Source organism: Cherax quadricarinatus, unplaced genomic scaffold, assembly GCF_038502225.1.
Source record: "Cherax quadricarinatus isolate ZL_2023a unplaced genomic scaffold, ASM3850222v1 Contig2282, whole genome shotgun sequence".
NCBI classification, from domain to species: domain Eukaryota; kingdom Metazoa; phylum Arthropoda; class Malacostraca; order Decapoda; family Parastacidae; genus Cherax; species Cherax quadricarinatus.
In genome coordinates, this window is record NW_027197308.1 from 17,501 (window position 1) to 39,401 (window position 21,901).

Consider the following 21,901-nt stretch of genomic DNA (forward strand, 5'->3'; position numbering starts at 1 on the left):
TGTTCACTTGGTTAGACTAGGTAATTTGCATCCTAAATGCTGGGAAACCCGACTAATAAGGGTGATGAGGGTATAAAACTCGTGCGGTACTTTAGGCTTTATGGTGGTACCTCGGCTGCTCCGTCACTCGCAGCAGAGAAAATCAATCTTAACTAATGAGTGACGTCAGAGGCTGTATGACACTCTCTTGCCTCTAATTATTCTCTGGATGGTGAGGTGGCCGTCAAGAGTCCACGCTAATTTCACCCTTGTTGTGTGTGTTGATAGAGGCGAGCTCTGGAGGATGTAGATTAGGCTTTTCTTATCTCGAGTTTTGCTCCAGTTTTGTCTAAGACAGTGTAGTCTACACACACACACACACACACACACACACTCACACACACACACACACACACACACACACACACACACACACATACACACACACACACACCAGGAGCTATGACTCGACCAGTGCAACCTCAAATACGTGAGTACACACTCTCTCTCTCTCCCTGCTCATGGAGCAGAGAGAGAGTGGACCTAGTAGCAACCAGTGAAGAGGTGGGGCCATGAGCTATGATTCGACCCCTGCAACCACAATTAGGCGAGTACAATTGAGTACCCACAAATAGATGGGACCCAACAACAATGGGTCACAACTGGAAGTTGAAGACTCAGATGAATCACAGGGATGTTAGGAAGTATTTCTTCAGCCACAGAGTTGCCAGGAAGTGGAATAGTCTGGAGAGTGACGTAGTGGAGGCAGGAGCCATACACAGCTCTAAGAATCGGTATGATAAAGCTCACGGAGCAGAGAGTGAACCTAGTAGCGACTAGAGAAGAGTCGGCGCCAGGAGCTGTAAATCGACCACTTAAAAACTAACTCACAATTCGCCTATTTTCTAAATAGTCAGAATTGCTAAGCTTCATCCTGGTGTAGTCCTGGTAAGTTCCATCCTGGTAAGTTCCATCCTGGTAAGTTCCATCCTGTTAAGTTCCATTCTGTTAAATTCCATCCTGGTAAGTTCCATCCTGGTAAGTTCCATCCTGGTAAGTTCCATCCTGGTAAGTTCCATCCTGGTAAGTTCCATCCTGGTAAGTTCCATCCTGGTAAGTTCCATCCTGGTAAGTTCCATCCTGTTAAGTTCCATCCTGGTAAGTTCCATCCTGGTAAGTTTCATCCTGGTAAGTTCCATCCTGGTAAGCTCCATCCTATAAGTTCCATCCTGGTAAGTTCCATCCTGGTAAGTTCCATCCTGGTAAGCTCCATCCTGGTAAGTTCCATCCTATAAGTTCCATCCTGGTAAGTTCCATCCTGGTAAGTTCCATCCTGGTAAGTTCCATCCTGGTAAGTTCCATCCTATAAGTTCCATCCTGGTAAGTTCCATCCTGGTAAGTTCCATCCTATAAGTTCCATCCTGGTAAGTTCCATCCTATAAGTTCCATCCTGGTAAGTTCCATCCTGGTAAGTTCCATCCTGGTAAGTTCCATCCTGGTAAGTTTCATCCTGGTAAGTTCCATCCTTTAAGTTCCATCCTGGTAAGTTCCATCCTATAAGTTCCATCCTATAAGTTCCATCCTGGAAAGTTCCATCCTGGTAAGTTCCATCCTGGTAAGTTCCATCCTGGTAAGTTCCATCCTGGTAAGTTCCATCCTGGTAAGCTCCATCCTGGTAAGTTCCATCCTGTTAAGTTCCATCCTGGTAAGTTCCATCCTGGTAAGTTTCATCCTATAAGTTCCATCCTGGTAAGTTCCATCCTGGTAAGTTCCATCCTATAAGTTCCATCCTGGTAAGTTCCATCCTATATGTTTAATCCTATAAGTTCCATCCTGGTAAGTTCCATCCTGGTAAGTTCCATCCTGGTAAGTTCCATCCTGGCAAGTTCCATCCTGGTAAGTTCCATCCTGGTAAGCTTCATCCTGGTAAGTTCCATCCTGGTAAGTTCCATCCTGGTAAGTTCCATCCTGGTAAGTTCCATCCTGGTAAGTTCCAACCTGATAAGTTCCATCCTGGTAAGTTCCATCCTGGTAAGTTCCATCCTGGTAAGTTCCATCCTATAAGTTCCATCCTGGTAAGTTCCATCCTGGTAAGTTCCATCCTATAAGTTCCATCCTGGTAAGTTCCATCCTATAAGTTCCATCCTGGTAAGTTCCATCCTGGTAAGTTCCATCCTGGTAAGATCCATCCTGGTAAGTTCCATCCTGGTAAGTTCCATCCTATAAGTTCCATCCTGGTAAGTTCCATCCTATAAGTTCCATCCTGGTAAGTTCCATCCTGGTAAGCTCCATCCTGGTAAGATCCATCCTGGTAAGTTCCATCCTGGTAAGTTCCATCCTGGTAAGCTCCATCCTGGTAAGTTCCATCCTGGTAAGTTCCATCCTGGTAAGTTCCATCCTGGTAAGTTCCATCCTGGTAAGCTCCATCCTGGTAAGTTCCATCCTGGTAAGCTCCATCCTGGTAAGCTCCATCCTGGTAAGTTCCATCCTGGTAAGCTCCATCCTGGTAAGTTCCATCGTGGTAAGTTCCATCCTGGTAAGTTCCATCCTTGTAAGTTCCATCCTGGTAAGTTCCATCCTGGTAAGTTCCATCCTGGTAAGTTCCATCCTGGTAAGCTCCATCCTGGTAAGTTCCATCCTGGTAAGTTCCATCCTGGTAAGTTCCATCCTGGTAAGTTCCATCCTGGTAAGTTCCATCCTGGTAAGTTCCATCCTGGTAAGCTCCATCCTGGTAAGTTCCATCCTGGTAAGTTCCATCCTGGTAAGTTCCATCCTGGTAAGCTCCATCCTGGTAAGTTCCATCCTGGTAAGTTCCATCCTGGTAAGTTCCATCCTGGTAAGCTCCATCCTGGTAAGTTCCATCCTGGTAAGTTCCATCCTGGTAAGTTCCATCCTGGTAAGTTCCATCCTGGTAAGTTCCATCCTGGTAAGTTCCATCCTGGTAAGCTCCATCCTGGTAAGTTCCATCCTGGTAAGCTCCATCCTGGTAAGTTCCATCCTGGTAAGTTCCATCCTGGTAAGCTTCATCCTGGTAAGTTCCATCCTGGTAAGTTCCATCCTGGTAAGTTCCATCCTGGTAAGTTCCATCCTGGTAAGTTCCATCCTGGTAAGTTCCATCCTGGTTAGCTCCATCCTGGTAAGTTCCATCCTGGTAAGTTCCATCCTGGTAAGCTCCATCCTGGTAAGTTCCATCCTGGTAAGCTCCATCCTGGTAAGTTCCATCCTGGTAAGTTCCATCCTGGTAAGCTTCATCCTGGTAAGTTCCATCCTGGTAAGTTCCATCCTGGTAAGTTCCATCCTGGTAAGTTCCATCCTGGTAAGCTCCATCCTGGTAAGTTCCATCCTGGTAAGTTCCATCCTGGTAAGCTTCATCCTGGTAAGTTCCATCCTGGTAAGTTCCATCCTGGTAAGTTCCATCCTGGTAAGTTCCATCCTGGTAAGTTCCATCCTGGTAAGTTCCATCCTGGTTAGCTCCATCCTGGTAAGTTCCATCCTGGTAAGTTCCATCCTGGTAAGCTTCATCCTGGTAAGTTCCATCCTGGTAAGTTCCATCCTGGTAAGTTCCATCCTGGTAAGTTCCATCCTGGTAAGCTTCATCCTGGTAAGTTCCATCCTGGTAAGTTCCATCCTGGTAAGTTCCATCCTGGTAAGTTCCATCCTGGTAAGCTCCATCCTGGTAAGTTCCATCCTGGTAAGTTCCATCCTGGTAAGCTCCATCCTGGTAAGTTCCATCCTGGTAAGTTCCATCCTGGTAAGTTCCATCCTGGTAAGTTCCATCCTGGTAAGCTCCATCCTGGTAAGTTCCATCCTGGTAAGTTCCATCCTGGTAAGTTCCATCCTGGTAAGTTCCATCCTGGTAAGTTCCATCCTGGTAAGCTTCATCCTGGTAAGTTCCATCCTGGTAAGCTTCATCCTGGTAAGCTCCATCCTGGTAAGCTTCATCCTGGTAAGCTTCATCCTGGTAAGTTCCATCCTGGTAAGTTCCATCCTGGTAAGTTCCATCCTGGTAAGCTCCATCCTGGTAAGTTCCATCCTGGTAAGCTTCATCCTGGTAAGTTCCATCCTGGTAAGCTCCATCCTGGTAAGTTCCATCCTGGTAAGCTCCATCCTGGTAAGTTCCATCCTGGTAAGCTCCATCCTGGTAAGTTCCATCCTGGTAAGCTCCATCCTGGTAAGTTCCATCCTGGTAAGCTTCATCCTGGTAAGTTCCATCCTGGTAAGCTCCATCCTGGTAAGTTCCATCCTGGTAAGCTTCATCCTGGTAAGTTCCATCCTGGTAAGCTCCCTCCTGGTAAGTTCCATCCTGGTAAGCTCCATCCTGGTAAGTTCCATCCTGGTAAGCTCCATCCTGGTAAGTTCCATCCTGGTAAGCTCCATCCTGGTAAGTTCCATCCTGGTAAGCTTCATCCTGGTAAGTTCCATCCTGGTAAGCTCCATCCTGGTAAGTTCCATCCTGGTAAGTTCCATCCTGGTAAGTTCCATCCTGGTAAGTTCCATCCTGGTAAGTTCCATCCTGGTAAGTTCCATCCTGGTAAGTTCCATCCTGGTAAGCTTCATCCTGGTAAGCTTCATCCTGGTAAGCTTCACCCCCGGGCCTCAGTAAGGTTATTTAGGTCAAGCTTCACATAACTACAATTATCTTAGGTAGTGTAAATTACCCAGGATAACACAACAGCAAAGTGACATTTCTACTGGAGTCAGATAACAGATAAGACAAGATTTTGCATGGAATTTTTAACATGAAGGGTAAGCCACCCAGGGTAACCCAGGGTAGGGAAGGTTAGCCACCCAGGATAACCCAGGGTAGGGAGGGTTAGCCACCCAGGATAACCCAGGGTAGGGAAGGTTAGCCACCCAGGATAACCCGGGGTAGGGAGGGTTAGCCACCCAGGATAACCCGGGGCAGGGAGGGTTAGTCATCCAGGATAACCCAGGGTAGGGAGGGTTAGCCACCCAGGATAACCCAGGGTAGGGAGGGTTAGCCACCCAGGATAACCCGGGGCAGGGAGGGTTAGTCATCCAGGGTAACCCAGGGTAGGGAGGGTTAGCCACCCAGGATAACCCAGGGTAGGGAGGGTTAGCCACCCAGGATAACCCGGGGCAGGGAGGGTTAGTCATCCAGGGTAACCCAGGGTAGGGAGCGTTAGCCACCCAGGATAACCCAGGGTAGGGAGGGTTAGCCACTCAGGATAACCCAGGGTAGGGAGGGTTAGCCACTCAGGATAACCCAGGGTAGGAAGGGTTAGCCACCCAGGGTAACCCAGGGTAACCCAGGGTAGGGAGGGTTAGTCACCCAGGATAACCCAGGGTAGGGAGGTTTAGTCACCCAGGATAACCAGGGTAGGGATGGTTAGCTACCCAGGATAACCCAGGGTAGGGAGGGTTATTCACCCAGGATAACCCAGGGTAGGGAAGGTTAGTCACCCAGGGTAGGAAAGGTTAGTCACCCAGGGTAACCCAAGGTAGGGAGGGTTAGCCACCCAGGATAACCCAAGAAAGAGAGTGCGTCATCGAGGACTGTCTGTCTTATTTCCATTGTAAGGATATAAATAACCATAATTTAAACCTAGAAGATGATTGATCACGTTGACCCTGATCTAAACCTCCATAATCTGACACCCAATCAAAACCTATTGGAAAGTAACTGCCTTTATTACACAGCATCACAAGCCAGCACTATCCTAAACAATGCTAAAAGTCTATCAGTACTTAACTACAACATCAGGTCCTTAAGCAAACACTATGATGACCTCCTGGCACTCCTTGAATCACTAAAGACACCCTTCTCCTGCATTATTCTTACTGAGACCTGGCTTAAGCAGGACACAATAGATATCTACCCTCTACCAGGATACACAGCAATTCACAACTGCAGACCAAACCAAGTTGGGGGTGGTATTGCAATCTATTACTCTAACCAATTATCTTGTATTAGCACCACTTGCTTTAGTGATGAATATGGGGAATACATTTTTGCTAATTTTACTGTAAAAAACCTTAAGACACCTATAACAATCGGTGCCATTTACCGGATACCTCACACAAACATCCCAAATTTCAGTGAGAAATTAAAGTCACTAATAACAAACAGACAAATGAATAAGCACCACCTTCTCTTAGCTGGAGACTTCAACATCAACCTTGGCATACTAGATGATCAGCCTGTAACTGATTTCATCAACAATATGAACAACACACTTCTCATACCAACAATAACTAAACCAACCAGGCTCACTGAGACAAGTGCAACCATAATAGACCACATATGGACCAATATACTAGCCCCCCTTAAATCAGGGATAATCACAGATAGCACTACAGACCACTACCCTACCTTCCTCCTGACAAACATTAGTAAACCACCACTTGAATACAACAAAGTCTCATTTAGACTCCATGATGAGGCCTCAATAAGGAAGTTCACAGCTGACCTAGAGACTGTTGACTGGCCTACAGAATTCTCCAAGGCCAATGGTATTGATGACTGGACAGACATTTTTCTTAACAAATTACTTAGACTATACAACAAACATTGTCCTATAAAAACGAAACAGATCACAAACAAACGGCTTGGTTGCCCATGGCTAACCAGCACCATTCTGAAATCCATTGACAAGAAACACCAATATGAAAAGCAATATAGACAGGGCTTAATACACAAAGATATTCTTAAACACTATTCATCAGTTCTCACCAAAGTAATAAAGAAAGCCAAACAACTATACTACTCCAGTAGATTCACAGACACTAGAGGAGATATAAAAAAGACCTGGAAAACACTCTCTCAGATTCTAGGGACCCACAAACTAAAAAAAAAACAAGAATATTGTCCTAACTAAACCTAATGAAACACCACTACATCCCACTGACACAGCTAACAAGATAAACGACTTCTTCTCAACCATAGGATCTAATCTCGCCAATAAAATCCCACATACCAATGCCCATGCCGGGGACTACCTAGATGGGAATTTCCCAAATTCCTTCTATCTTGCACCAACTGAGCCCACGGAAGTCACCGAGATTATAAAGTCACTTAAAAATAACTCAGGGAATCTGTCTCATGTCCCACCATTACTGTACAAGCGAGCGGCCCATGTCCTTTCGCATGCTATTTCATTACTTTTTAACAAGTCACTAGAAACTAGCACCTTCCCGAAACTACTCAAGATGGCAAGGGTTACACCAATACATAAAGGTGGTGACCCTACAGACTTAAACAACTATAGGCCAATATCAAACTTACCATTGCTATCCAAAATCTTTGAGAAACTCGTGCACAGGAGACTATATTCATTTATAACGGCACAAAACATACTCAACCCCTGCCAATTTGGATTCAGGAAAAATAAAAGCACTAATGATGCAATCATAAAAATGCTAGATCTGCTTTACACAGCATTGGAAAATAAGGAATATCCACTAGGAATTTTTATTGACCTAAGAAAAGCTTTTGACACAGTAGACCACGACATCCTACTCCACAAACTTGACCATTACGGTATAAGAGGCCATGCGCTTGCTTATTTCAAATCTTACCTTACTAATAGGTATCAGTATGTCACCATTAAAGACACAGCATCAACAACACGGCCACTTGATACTGGAGTTCCGCAGGGAAGTGTCCTTGGTCCCCTGCTCTTCCTCATATACATCAATGATCTTCCAAACGTATCCCAACACCTGAAACCCATTCTCTTTGCTGACGACACGACTTATGTCATCTCTCACCCTAATCTTGCCACCCTCAACACCATTGTTAACGAGGAGCTGATCAAAATATCGACTTGGATGACAGCCAATAAACTTACGCTTAACACTGACAAAACCTACTATATTATGTTTGGTAGCAGAGCAGGAGATGCACAAATTAACATTAAGATCGACAACACTCTAATTACCAGACATAATGAGGGCAAATTCCTAGGCCTATACCTTGACAACAACCTGAATTTCAGCACCCATATCCAACACATAACCAAAAAAGTATCCAAAACGGTTGGGATCCTCTCCAAGATACGATACTACGTGCCGCAAAATGCCCTTCTCACACTATACCACTCACTTATTTATCCATACCTCACCTATGCTATTTGTGCTTGGGGATCAACTGCAGCAACACACCTAAAGCCAATAATAACCCAACAAAAAGCTGCAGTAAGAATAATCACTAAATCCCATCCCTGGCAACACCCCCCCCCCCACTCTTCATAGATCTAAACTTACTCCCTGTTCAGTACATCCACACTTACTACTGTGCAATCTACATCTACAGGACCTTAAACTCCAATATCAACCTTGACCTAAAACGCTTTCTTGATAGTTGTGACAGAACCCACAGGCATAACACCAGACACAAACATCTCTACGACATTCCCCGTGTCCGACTAAACCTTTACAAAAATTCAATGTATGTCAAAGGCCCTAAAATCTGGAACACCCTACCTGAGAACTCTAGAACTGCAGACACATTCATCACCTTCAAAACTACCATTAGAAAACATCTTATCTCCCTGATACACCCCGTCAACTAACTACACGAATACCACCTGGTGGTTCACACTTACACTCACTCACCCATTTGACCATAAACAGAAATATTAATCTCAATCTTAAAATAATGAATCCTGTGATACTCCAATACTGAAACTATGTACTGTGCCAAAACAAAAGCATTCACATTGCTAAACTCACAAACTAGTATTTAGTCACTTAGCCATAATACCAACTTACCTCATAATTTGTAATATTTTAAAATTAAGAATTAAACTAAGTCTGCCCGAAATGCCTAGCCATGCTAGGTGTTCTAGTGGTACACTCTGTAATCATTATTTTACTACATGTAAACCACACAATAACCAAATTCTGTAAACTCAGCATTGTAATCCTTATAGAGAATAAACTTTGAATTTGAATTTGAATTTACCCTCAACCATAGAAGAAACCCCCGAACCATAGAAGAATCCTTCACCAGTAGAAGAAACCCTTAACCATAGAAGAAACCAGCCATATAAGAAACCTTTAACCATAAAAGAAACCTTCAACCATAAGAACATAAAGGAACATTGCAGAAGGCCTACTGGCCCATGCGAGGCAGGTCCAATTCTCCCACCAGCTTAACCCAATGCTCTGACCTAGTCAGGTCAGTCACATTCACTTAAGGAAGGAGCAAGGCACGTGACCCAGCAGCACAAACTAGTCAGGTCCAACTCAAACCCACCCACACCCACTCATGTATTTATCTAACCTATTTTTAAAACTACACAACGTTTTAGCCTCAATAACTGTACTCGGGAGTTTGTTCCACTCATCCACAACTCTATTACCAAACCAGTGCTTTCCTATATCCTTCCTGAATCTGAATTTTTCCAACTTGAAACCATTGCTGCGAGTCCTGTCTTGGCTGGAAATTTTCAGCACGCTATTTATATCCCCTTTAGTTATTCCTGTTTTCCATTTATACACCTCGATCATATCCCTCCTAATTCTATGCCTTTCGAGAGAGTGAAGATTCAGGGCCTCAGTCTATCCTCATAGGGAAGATTTCTGATGCATGGGATCATCTTTGTCATCCTCCTTTGTACGTTTTCCGGAGCATTTATATCCATTCTGTAATACAGTGACCAGAACTGTGCAGCATAGTCTAAATGAAGCCTAACCAAGGATATATAGAGTTGAAGAACAACCTGAGGACTTCTATTATTTAAAATTCTAGATATGAAGCCAAGAATTCTGTTAGCTTTATTGCGAACACTAATGCACTGTTGTCTTGGTTTCAGGATACTGCTAATCAGAATCAGGAAGAATGACTTGAAGAAATAAGCAAGTGAAGCCTGCTCGTATCCCGCACACCGAACCCAATGTCTGGATAATTTGTGTCTGGATAATTTGTGTCTGAATAATTTAGCCTTGATAGAAATATTAGGTGAGAAGTCACTTTTTTTACCTATTTGTAGCTATGGGCCACTTGTATTAACCTATTTGTAGCAATGGTCCACTTTTATTTGCCAATTTGTAGCCATGGTCCACCTTTTTACCTGTTTGTTACCTGTTTGTAGCTATGGGTTACTTTTTATTTCCTGCTTCTACTTGAAGCTACAGGCCACTTATTTACCTATTTATGTTACCTGTTTCAAACTTTATATGTTACTTTTTTCAAACTTTATATGTTACTTATTTCAAATTTATATGTTACTTATTTCTTGTTACAGGCCTCATTTGTACCTATTTTTATACCTATTTATAGCTATGCACCACTTTCTTCACCTATGTCTATTACCTGTTTTAATTACTGGCTATTTTTTTACCAGTCCTTATTTCTGTTATCTGCGTGTCGCCACAGGACACTCAAAAAATGGAAAAGTTATTGACAACAGATGAAATGAATGTAGCTTTGCTCCTCTAGCTTTAAATAGGCGATAAATACATACACAATTTCTTACCTATTTGTAACTACAGGAGCAGAGATATGCTCATGGCATCCGGTCTTCAGTAATTTTTTTTAATTTAACTTTTTTAAAAGCTGCAATAACTGTATCATGAATCTCGAAATTGTAATGACACAAAAAATCACAGAACAAATTTGTGATTTGATTGTAGCTTTTTTTATATATTTCGTACAGGAATTTTGTTTAAAATGTTTTAGCAAGCTTTTGTATTGTAGTCCAGGGACTATATGACCCCCAATGCGTTTAGCTCTTCACTGTGGCTGTAATGATAATTGAGGTCTGAGTACTTGGCTCATTAGGATGCCTTGATGCTGATGAGGGGCTCTTGATTCAAGGAAAAGGTGCTGTTCTCCCCTGTCAATTTGAACCTTAGGGCCTCCCATTTTCCCATCTGCTGCGGGTGAGTCTTTTAAAATTTAAGATAAGATATGTTGGGATTTTTAACCTTGGAGGTTAGCACCCAGGTTAAGCTGTGGTGGCCTGTATATCGCAGAGTCACTTATTTGCACAGAACTGCTTAATGCCTCAAATGATGTAGTGGAAGTTTTAGCAGTAAAGATCGAGAACCAAAACCTAGTCATTGTGGTAGTCTACAAGCCTCCGGATGCAACGTCCCAGCAATTCCAGGAACAGCTCTTAAAAATAGACCACTGTCTTGAAAATCTGCCAGCTCCTGTCCCCAACTTAAGGCACCTAAAATGGAGGAATATAGCAAATAATGTTGTTGCAGTGATAACACCAGGAGGCAGCTCTGACGAGAACTCACACACACACGAGCTTTTAAATCTCTGCACAAAATTCAACTTAAACCAGCAAATAATAGAGCCTACTAGACTGGAGAATACACTAGACCTCATCTTCACTAACAATGATGATCTGATACGAAATGTCACCATATCAAAAACAATATACTCAGATCACAACATAATCGAGGTTCAGACATGTATGCGCGGAGCCCCAGACCGACAAAATGAGATTAGTCACGAGGGAGCCTTCACCAAATTCAACTTCAATAACAAGAACATAAAGTGGGACCAAGTAAACCAAGTCCTAAACGATATAAGCTGGGAAGATAGACTAAGCAACACAGACCCCAACTTATGCCTAGAACAGATTAACTCGGTGGCACTCGATGTATGCTCAAGGCTTATTCCTTTAAGAAAAAGGAGGAGTAGATGTAAAATAGAAAGAGACAGGCGCTCCCTTTACAGGCGACGGAAAAGAATAACAGAGCGGCTAAAAGAGGCCAATATATCTGAAATGCGTAGGGAGACACTGGTCAGAGAAATAGCAAACATCGAACTTAAGCTAAAGGAATCTTATAGGAGTCAGGAATCGCGGGAAGAACTAAAAGCCATAAATGAAATCGAAAGAAACCCAAAGTATTTCTTTTCTTATGCCAAATCAAAGTCGAGAACAACATCCAGTATTGGGCCCCTACTTAAACAAGATGGGTCCTACACAGATGACAGCAAGGAAATGAGTGAGCTACTCAAGTCCCAATATGACTCAGTTTTTAGCAAGCCGCTAACCAGACTGAGAGTCGAAGATCAAAATGAATTTTTTATGAGAGAGCCACAGAATTTGGTTAACACAAGCCTATCTGATGTTATCCTGACGCCAAATGACTTCGAACAGGCGATAAATGACATGCCCATGCACTCTGCCCCAGGGCCAGACTCATGGAACTCCGTGTTCATCAAGAACTGCAAGAAGCCCCTATCACGAGCTTTTACCATCCTATGGAGAGGGAGCATGGACACGGGGGTCGTCCCACAGTTACTAAAAACAACAGACATAGCCCCACTCCACAAAGGGGGCAGTAAAGCAATAGCAAAGAACTACAGACCGATAGCACTAACATCCCATATCATAAAAATCTTTGAAAGGGTCCTAAGAAGCAAGATCGCCACCCATCTAGATACCCATCAATTACACAACCCAGGGCAACATGGGTTTAGAGCAGGTCGCTCCTGTCTGTCTCAACTACTGGATCACTACGACAAGGTCCTAGATGCACTAGAAGACAAAAAGAATGCAGATGTAATATATACAGACTTTGCAAAAGCCTTCGACAAGTGTGACCATGGCGTAATAGCGCACAAAATGCGTGCTAAAGGAATAACAGGAAAAGTTGGTAGATGGATCTATAATTTCCTCACAAACAGAACACAAAGAGTAGTAGTCAACAGAGTAAAGTCTGAGGCGGCTACGGTGAAAAGCTCTGTTCCACAAGGCACAGTACTCGCTCCCATCTTGTTTCTCATCCTCATATCTGACATAGACAAGGATGTCAGCCACAGCACCGTGTCTTCCTTTGCAGATGACACCCGAATCTGCATGACAGTGTCTTCCATTGCAGACACTGCAAGGCTCCAGGCGGACATCAACCAAATCTTTCAGTGGGCTGCAGAAAACAATATGAAGTTCAACGATGAGAAATTTCAATTACTCCGATATGGTAAACATGAGGAAATTAAAACTTCATCAGAGTACAAAACAAATTCCGGCCACAAAATAGAGCGAAAAACCAACGTCAAAGACCTGGGAGTGATCATGTCGGAGGATCTCACCTTCAAGGACCATAACATTGTATCAATCGCATCTGCTAGAAAAATGACAGGATGGATAATGAGAACCTTCAAAACTAGGGATGCCAAGCCCATGATGACACTCTTCAGGTCGCTTGTTCTATCTAGGCTGGAATATTGCTGCACACTAACAGCACCTTTCAAGGCAGGTGAAATTGCTGACCTAGAAAATGTACAGAGAACCTTCACGGCGCGCATAACGGAGATAAAACACCTCAATTACTGGGAGCGCTTGAAGTTCCTGAACCTGTACTCCCTGGAACGCAGGCGGGAGAGATACATGATTATATACACCTGGAAAATCCTAGAGGGACTAGTACCGAACTTGCACACGAAAATCACTCACTACGAAAGCAAAAGACTCGGCAGACGATGCAACATCCCCCCAATGAAAAGCAGGGGTGTCACTAGCACGTTAAGAGACAATACAATAAGTGTCAGGGGCCCGAGACTGTTCAACTGCCTCCCAGCATACATAAGGGGGATTACCAATAGACCCCTGGCTGTCTTCAAGCAGGCACTGGACAAGCACCTAAAGTCGGTACCTGACCAGCCGGGCTGTGGCTCGTACGTTGGATTGCGTGCAGCCAGCAGTAACAGCCTGGTTGATCAGGCTCTGATCCACCATGAGGCCTGGTCACAGACCGGGCCGCGGGGGCGTTGACCCCCGGAACTCTCTCCAGGTAAACTCCAGTCACCATTCGCACATGCACATCCTCATATTTTAGCTAAATTATGTAAATTATCGCACTTGTAATCGAAACTGCTCTTACAGTTACATTTTATGGCAAAATTATGCTAAATAATATTTTTTTCATCTAGCATATACGTATATTTTAGCTAAAAATTAAAGTGAACTTATTTTCATTTTATTGCTCAGATACGTATTATTTTTGTTCAACACCTTGTCTTGTGGCCTGGTGGCTAAAGCTCCCGCTTCACACACGGAGGGCCCGGGTTCGATTCCCGGCGGGTGGAAACATTTCGACACGTTTCCTTACACCTGTTGTCCTGTTCACCTAGCAGCAAATAGGTACCTGGGTGTTAGTCGACTGGTGTGGGTCGCATCCTGGGGGACAAGATTAAGGACCACAATGGAAATAAGTTAGACAGTCCTCGATGACGCACTGACTTTCTTGGGTTATCCTGGGTGGCTAACCCTCCGGGGTTAAAAATCCGAACAAAATCTTATCTTATCTTATCTTGTATTTATCAGGAGCATATTCATTAACAGTGTCTAATATGCAATGCATTTGCAACACCAAACATTTATTATAAAATTGTGATAATTTATTTTAATGCTTCAGTATTGAGCAATTAAAGAATATTAATTAGTAATTCGAGAGTAAAATTATAATTGTACAGTAGTATTGTTTGAAGGGGGGAAAGTTACCGGTTATTTCATATATTTTGGGGGGAAAGTTTATGGTTATTTAATATATATCTAAGAAAACTTAATTCAGGAAAAAAATAAAATTTACGATCTTTTTTTGTAAACAAATCGTTCTTAATATGCTTCAAATTCTTTATAATGGTCAATATTATTAGCAAACTCCAGAGTTCACATACGTGAGAAATATATAGGTGTTTAGTACTGAAAAATTATTCACCAATTTATACTTGTAAAAATTCTCACATAGACTAGAGCCCATGGCAGCGGTCAACATGTTCAAAAAATTGAATGTGGAATCTACTTCAGTGATGGAAATTGGAGTCGACACTGAAAAGACACAACATCAGTGTTCAGTGTGCCTGAAATTTTTTTCCAGTAGAACGTCTCTAGTGAAACATTCAAACATTCACACAGAGAAGAAATACCAGTGTTCCGAGTGTGTAAAAGTGTTTCTGCGAAAGTATAATTTAGTGAGGCACATGACAACTCATACTGGTGAAAAATTACACCAGTGTTTAGTATGCCTAAAGCATTTTTCTGGGAAATCGTACTTAGTTACACACATGAAAGTTCATACAGGGGAGAAAGCCTATCAGTGTTCCGAATGTTTAAAAGAATTTATGCTAAAATCACACTTATTAAGGCACAAACGAACTCATACGGGTGAGAAGCCATACCAGTGTTCAGTATGTTCAAAAGACTTCACAGAAAAATATCATTTAACTATTCACATGAAAAATCATACAGGAGATAAGCCATATCAGTGTTCAGTATGTCTCAAAGTCTTTCCAGTTAAATCTTCTTTATTAAGACATACGAGAGTTCATACAGGAGAGAAGCCATATCAGTGCTCTGAATGTCAAATTGGTTTTTCACTAAAAGCTCACTTAGAAAGACATTTGAGAACGCATTCAGGCGAGAAACCATATCACTGTTCAGTCTGCCTGAAAGACTTTGCACTGAAACCAACGCTGGTGACTCACATGAGAACTCACACAGGTGAGAAACCACATCAGTGTCCAGTATGTCTCAAAAGCTTCTCAGATCAGTCTTATTTTAAGAAACATTTAAAAATGCATACAGGAGAAAAGCCATACCAGTGTACAGTGTGTGTCAAAGGGTTTTTTGATAATTCTTCATTAAATAAGCATTTGAAAACACACACAAGAGAGAAGCCATATAAATGCTCAGTGTGTTTGAAAGGCTTTACACAAAAATATTTATTGGCAACACACTCACAAGTTCATTCAGAAAATGCTTTATTAAAGCAAATAAGGATTCCAAAAGTTAAAGAATCATGTTAGTGTTGAGAATGTAAATAAAAAAGAAAAAAAAACTGACGTAAAATGTGTAAAACTGAACCCTTTGAAGAACAAAAAGGCACAATACCATGATTGGAACAATACATAAATAACTCACACATAGGAGAGAGAGAGAGTTTACAATGACATTTTGGTCCAACTCAGACTATTTACATAGTGTGACTTCGTAAATGGTCTAAGTTGGACCGAAAAATCATCGTAAGCTCTCTCTCCTACGTGCAGGTTATTTGTGCACTGAATCCTTTCGCTGTCTCTTATGAAGCTCTACATAATTGAAGCCGGTGTCACTCACTCAGATCAGCATTTTAAGTGCAGCGTCCTAAAATATGCTGTGAGTGGATAATTTTGGCCTGGACATGAGAGAATGGATATGCGCAATGAGTGTACACAATATAAAAAACAAAATCCTGCCCAACGTGGTGCATGATAGGAAAAGCCAATCTCCGACCTTGTGTTTGGTTTAAAATGACGACTTTGACGTGTTTTCTAGATGGTTTTTATGAAACACAACCTCTTCTCTCTCATGTATGGGTAATTTGTATGTTGTTCCAGTCATGGTGCTGTGCCTTTTTCTTCATGGTCTTTAATAAATTTTTGGGTGTTGGTATTGCCTGATAGAATGGAAGATGTACTACTGAAATAGAGATGATTTTGGTCAGTTTCAGGACCTGAAGTAGCTGAAAAAAAGTCTCCAGTAGAGCAAGTCCTCAACTTATTAACCCGTTGAAAATTTTCTGTATTGTGTATATCATGATGTCATTATTGTTTATAATATCATCATTATATCATTATTATACACAATTCAGGAGGTCCCCAATTTGTCTGTAAGTTGAGTACTTACTATAAGCAGAAATACAGTGGTACCCTGAGTTTCAAACTTTCTGCGTTCCAGAATGCTGTTCGAGTGCCGTTACCGGACAAATTTGTTCCCATAAGGAATAATGTAAATTAGATTAGTCCATTTCAGACCCCCAAAAATACACTTACAAAAGCACTTACAATAATACACTTACATAATTGGTCGAGTTGGGAGCAGTTCGAAACTCTGGGTACCACTGTATTCAGTTTTTGACGATTTTTCCAAGGAAAGGTAAAGCCCTCCCACCTCCCATTGTCTGTTTTATGAGTTTTTTCTGTGTCTACTTCAATTATTGTGATACCCTAAACCATGGCCAGTCATTCTTGGTTTATATTTTATTATTGAAGAAATTGGGTAAAACTTTGATTTTTTGTATGTGTTGTGATGGATGCAAACTGGAAGGTAAATGTCATATAGGAGAGGCACTGGTGGACCTACATTTTTGGGGCCCCTGAAACTTGGACTGTTATGGGGGAAACCCCTTTGCAACCCCTCCTCATACAGTAGGCTCAAAATTTTTAAGCAATGTGGACTAAAGTCACTGCTGGGGGCCCCTCTGGGATTAGGGGCCCTGAAGCTTAAGCTTCATTAGGGCCCCTAATCCTGGATGGGCCCCCAGAAGTGACATTAGTCCACAATGCTTAAAAATTTTAGGTCTACTGTATGAGAAGGGGTTGCAAAGGGATCCCATAACAGTTCAAGCTTCAAGGCCCCAAAAATGTAGGTCCACCACTGGATCCGTCCCTAAGGAGAGGCCTAGGGACTTGATTAATAAACAGAGGATAGGTTGGTTTAGTTGCTGGAATGCACACATTGTTATTTTGAATTCTGTTTTTAATCTGGAATTTATTGGATTTTGTGTAAAATTGGTCAAATTAGCAACTTTTGAGCGCTATGTAGGGTAGTTATGATTGCTGAATGGACGGTTTCCTGCACTCAGTCAATAGAACAGAAGGCATACTAGCAAAGTAACTAATAACTGGTCTGATTACACAGTGGAATTGGCTCGAAATAGGACTCAAAGTGGGCAGAATGGCCAATGTATAAATTGCTCCCAGACCACCAAATTTGTGCCTGTGATTGCACACGAGATTTCCATCAAATTTCACATTTTTGGTTTCATTACCTTCATGAAAAGGTTCTCTACAATGTCAGGACTTTTGAGGTCCTAACAGTGAAAGGTTAAGGAGACCTTCTTTGTGGAAGTTCAATCCAGCAAGTTTTATAAAAGTTCATATGAGATATAAAATCATGTACAGGAGGGCCCCGCTTATACAGCAGGTTAAGTTCCGAGCTACTGTAGGGCCCCACTTATACAGCAGGTTAAGTTCCGAGCTACTGTAGGGCCCCACTTATACAGCAGGTTAAGTTCCGAGCTACTGTAGGGCCCCACTTATACAGCAGGTTAAGTTCCGAGCTACTGTAGGGCCCCACTTATACAGCAGGTTAAGTTCCGAGCTACTGTAGGGCCCCACTTATACAGCAGGTTAGGTTCCACGCTACTGTATCAAATCAAATCAAAGTTTATTCTCTATAAGGATTACAATGTGGGGTTTACAGATTTTGGTTATTGTGTGGTTTACATGTAATAAAATAATAATTACAGAGGGGGCCACTAGAACACCTAGCATGGCTAGGCCTTTCGGGCAAACTTTGATTAATTCTTAACCCTAAATTATTACAAATTGTGGAGTAAGTTGACTAAATACTGTAGGGCCCTGCTTATACAGTATGCTAGATTCCGGGCTACTGCTGTAAAGTTGAACATAACCTTTTACTTTCAGATGCATATAAAAGCTTGATATCATGTTTACTTCTTCTTTCTTTCAACACACCGGCCGTATCCCACCAAGGCGGGGTGGCCCAAAAGGAAAAACGAAAGTTTCTCCTTTTACATTTAGTAATATATACAGGAGAAGAGGTTACTAGCCCCTTGCTCCCGGCATTTTAGTTGCCTCTTACAACACGCATGGCTTACGGAGGAAGAATTCTGTTCCACTTCCCCATGGAGGTAAGAGGAAATAAACAAGAACAAGAACTAGTAAGAAAAATAGAAGAAAACCCAGAGGGGTGTGCATATACGTATATGCTTGTACATGTATGTGTAGTGTGACCTAAGTGTAAGTAGAAGTAGCAAGACGTACCTGAAACCTTGCATGTTTATGAGACAGAAAAATGGACACCAGCAATCCTACCATCATGTAAAACAATTACAGGCTTTTGTTTTACACTCGCTTGGCAGGACGGTAGTACCTCCCTGGGCGGTTGCTGTCTACCAACCTACTACCTAGGATCATGTTTACATTATCATATATTAAGTGACCAATAGAGCTAGGCCAAAAAAAATGCATATACAGTACACACATTATTTACCTTCAAATATTTTTGTCCTTAGCTTATAGTGAGTAGTGAATATATTTGTGTGCGATGTCTGAATACAGTGGACCCCCGCCTTACGATATTAATCCGTTCCTGAGAGCTCATCGTAAGCCGAAATTATCGTTAGCCGAATTAATTTTCCCCATAAGAAATAATGTAAATCAAATTAATCCGTTCCTGACACCATAAAGTATGAAAAAAAACAATTTTTACCACATGAAATATTAATTTTAATACACACAAACTGAAGAAGACATGCACAATTACTACTCTACTAAGAATAGAATACATGACACTTGCCTTTATTGAAGATCTGGTGATGATTGATGTGATGGGAGGAGGGGAGAGTGTGGAAGTTGTTATTGTTATAGTTGTATTGTTATTGTTATTGTTTAGGACTTGAGGTAGCAAGTCCTTTTCCAGGGCTACTTCCCTTCTTCTTTTAATGCCACTAAGACCAGCTTGAGAGTCACTGGACCTCTTTCACACAACAAATCTGTCCATAGAGCTCTGTACCTCCTGTTCCTTTAAGGCTTTCCTAAAATGGGCCATAACATTGTCATTGTACAGGTTGCCAACCCGGCTTGCAGTAGCTGTGTCAGGGTGATTTTCATCCGTAAGGGTTTGCAGTTCAACCCACTTTGCACACATTTCCTTAATCTCTTTTTTCAATTCCATACTAATTCTCGCCCCTTTTTACCATAGGGATGGCACTAGAAGCTTTCTTGGGGTCCATGGTGACTTATTTTGCAAGCACTAAAAACACTGGGATAATGTGAAATGTACCGAATGTATGCATAGATGCAACCACACTGGCTGGCTTGCAAACACTGGTGCTGAGGCCACATGTGGGACGCGTCCCAGACGAATCACGTAAGGCGAGTTTTTTATCGTGAGACGAGGCAAAATTTTTGCGTTCAAAATGCTTTATATGGTGGATTTAACGTAATGCGATGCGTTTTTAAGGCAGGGTCCACTGTAAATGAAAAATAGGTATAATTGAAAACCACTGTACAGCCTCTTCTTATTGAGCGATGTATGTACTCATATGCCGATGACTTGGACTTACGACAGGCTCTCTGACCAGTATGCATACCTAAATAATGTATATTAGAGCTGATTTCCTCTATTCTGTTTATTACAATATACAGTACTACATTACTGTATAAACATTTAAAAATATACCAGAGTAGTTATAAATGGTGCAAAGGTGACATTAAAACAATATCAAAGATGGTTGACAAACCCACTACCATTATAGTATGCTCCTCACTTAGCGGCAAATTCATTTATTGATGTGGTCTTAGGAATGGAACTCCATCATTAAGTGACGAGAGGCTGTATTAGTAAATCAACTTAAAGCGAAGCACTGTAAAGCAGGGCCTGCCTGTACATTGAAATTCAGTGGTGTGACATTGTATATAGAGCACACTGTCCCTACAAATAATGCAAATACTTAATAGGCAGTTGAGTCACATGATTCAACATGTCTCTTTAATTAATTTAAGAAGACACACGAGCAAACGCTATCACAAATTTATTAGAAAATGTATCATATACATGTTCACCCATCAGTAAAATAGGTACCTGGGTGTTAGTGGACTGGTGTGGGTCACATCCTGAGACAAAATTGACTTAATCTGCCCAAAATGCTCTGCATAACAAGGGGCTTTCTGTATGGTGTGTCATTGATGTCATCTATTGTCTGTATACCTTGTACATGTAGAAATAAAGATTATCATTAATATATTAGGCCCCAGGACCGAATTGTTTTCTAATAAGTATGTCCTAGCCCTCGCTCACATGTCTAACTTGTTAAACCAATTTGTTGGTGTCAGTTTTCGAGGTTTATACCACATCATTTAATAATAATCTTTATTTCTACAAGTACATGAAACAGCTTATACAGACCATAGCTAACATCAGTGACATACTATATAGAAAGTCCCTGGTTATGTAGATCATTTCCCACTTGCTGCTAAGTGAACGTAAGAACATAAGAAAGGAGGAACACTGCAACAGGCCTGTTGGCCCATACTAGGCAGGTCCTTTACAATCCATCCCACTAACAAAACATTTGCCCAACCCAATTTTCAATGCCACCCAAGAAATAAACTCTGATAACTCAAATCCAACCCCTCTCACTCATGTATTTATCCAACCTAAATTTGAAACTACCCAGTAACCCAACTAGGTTGACTGTTCCACTCATCAACTACCCTATTTCCAAACCAATACAGTGGACCCCCGCTTAGCGATCACCTCCCAATGCGACCAATTATGTAAGTGTATTTATGTAAGTGCGTTTGTACGTGTATGTTTGGGGGTCTGAAATGGACTAACCTGCTTCACAATATTCCTTATGAGAACAAATTCGGTCAGTACTGGCACCTGAACATACTTCTGGAATGAAAAAATATCGTTAACCGGGGGTCCACTGTACTTTCCTATATCCTTTCTAAATCTAAACTTGTCTAATATGAATTCATTACTGCAGCTTCTCTCTTGGAGAGATATCCTAAAGACCTTATTTATTTACCTGGAGTTTACCTGGAGAGAGTTTCGGGGGTCAACGCCCCCGCGGCCCGGTCTGTGACCAGGCCTCCTGGTGGATCAGCGCCTGATCAACCAGGCTGTTGCTGCTGGCTGCACGCAAACCAACGTACGAGCCACAGCCCGGCTGATCAGGAACTGACTTTAGGTGCTTGTCCAGTGCCAGCTTGAAGACTGCCAGGGGTCTGTTGGTAATCCCCCTTATGTGTGCTGGGAGGCAGTTGAACAGTCTCGGGCCCCTGACACTTATTGTATGGTCTCTTAACGTGCTAGTGACACCCCTGCTTTTCATTGGGGGGATGGTGCATCGTCTGCCAAGTCTTTTGCTTTCGTAGTGAGTGATTTTCGTGTGCAAGTTCGGTACTAGTCCCTCTAGG

The 21,901-nt window shown here is 42.1% G+C and overlaps 1 protein-coding gene across 1 annotated transcript; it reads left to right on the forward strand.

Annotated features, from left to right (window-relative positions):
- The first annotated feature begins 13,718 nt into the window (after positions 1–13,718).
- LOC128704847 (zinc finger protein 182) lies at positions 13,719–21,584 on the forward strand. Its single transcript, XM_070081304.1, has one exon. It carries the CDS (start codon positions 14,669–14,671, stop codon positions 15,713–15,715), a length of 1,047 nt encoding a protein of 348 aa, XP_069937405.1. The 5' UTR covers positions 13,719–14,668; the 3' UTR covers positions 15,716–21,584.
- Positions 21,585–21,901: the final 317 nt, after the last annotated feature.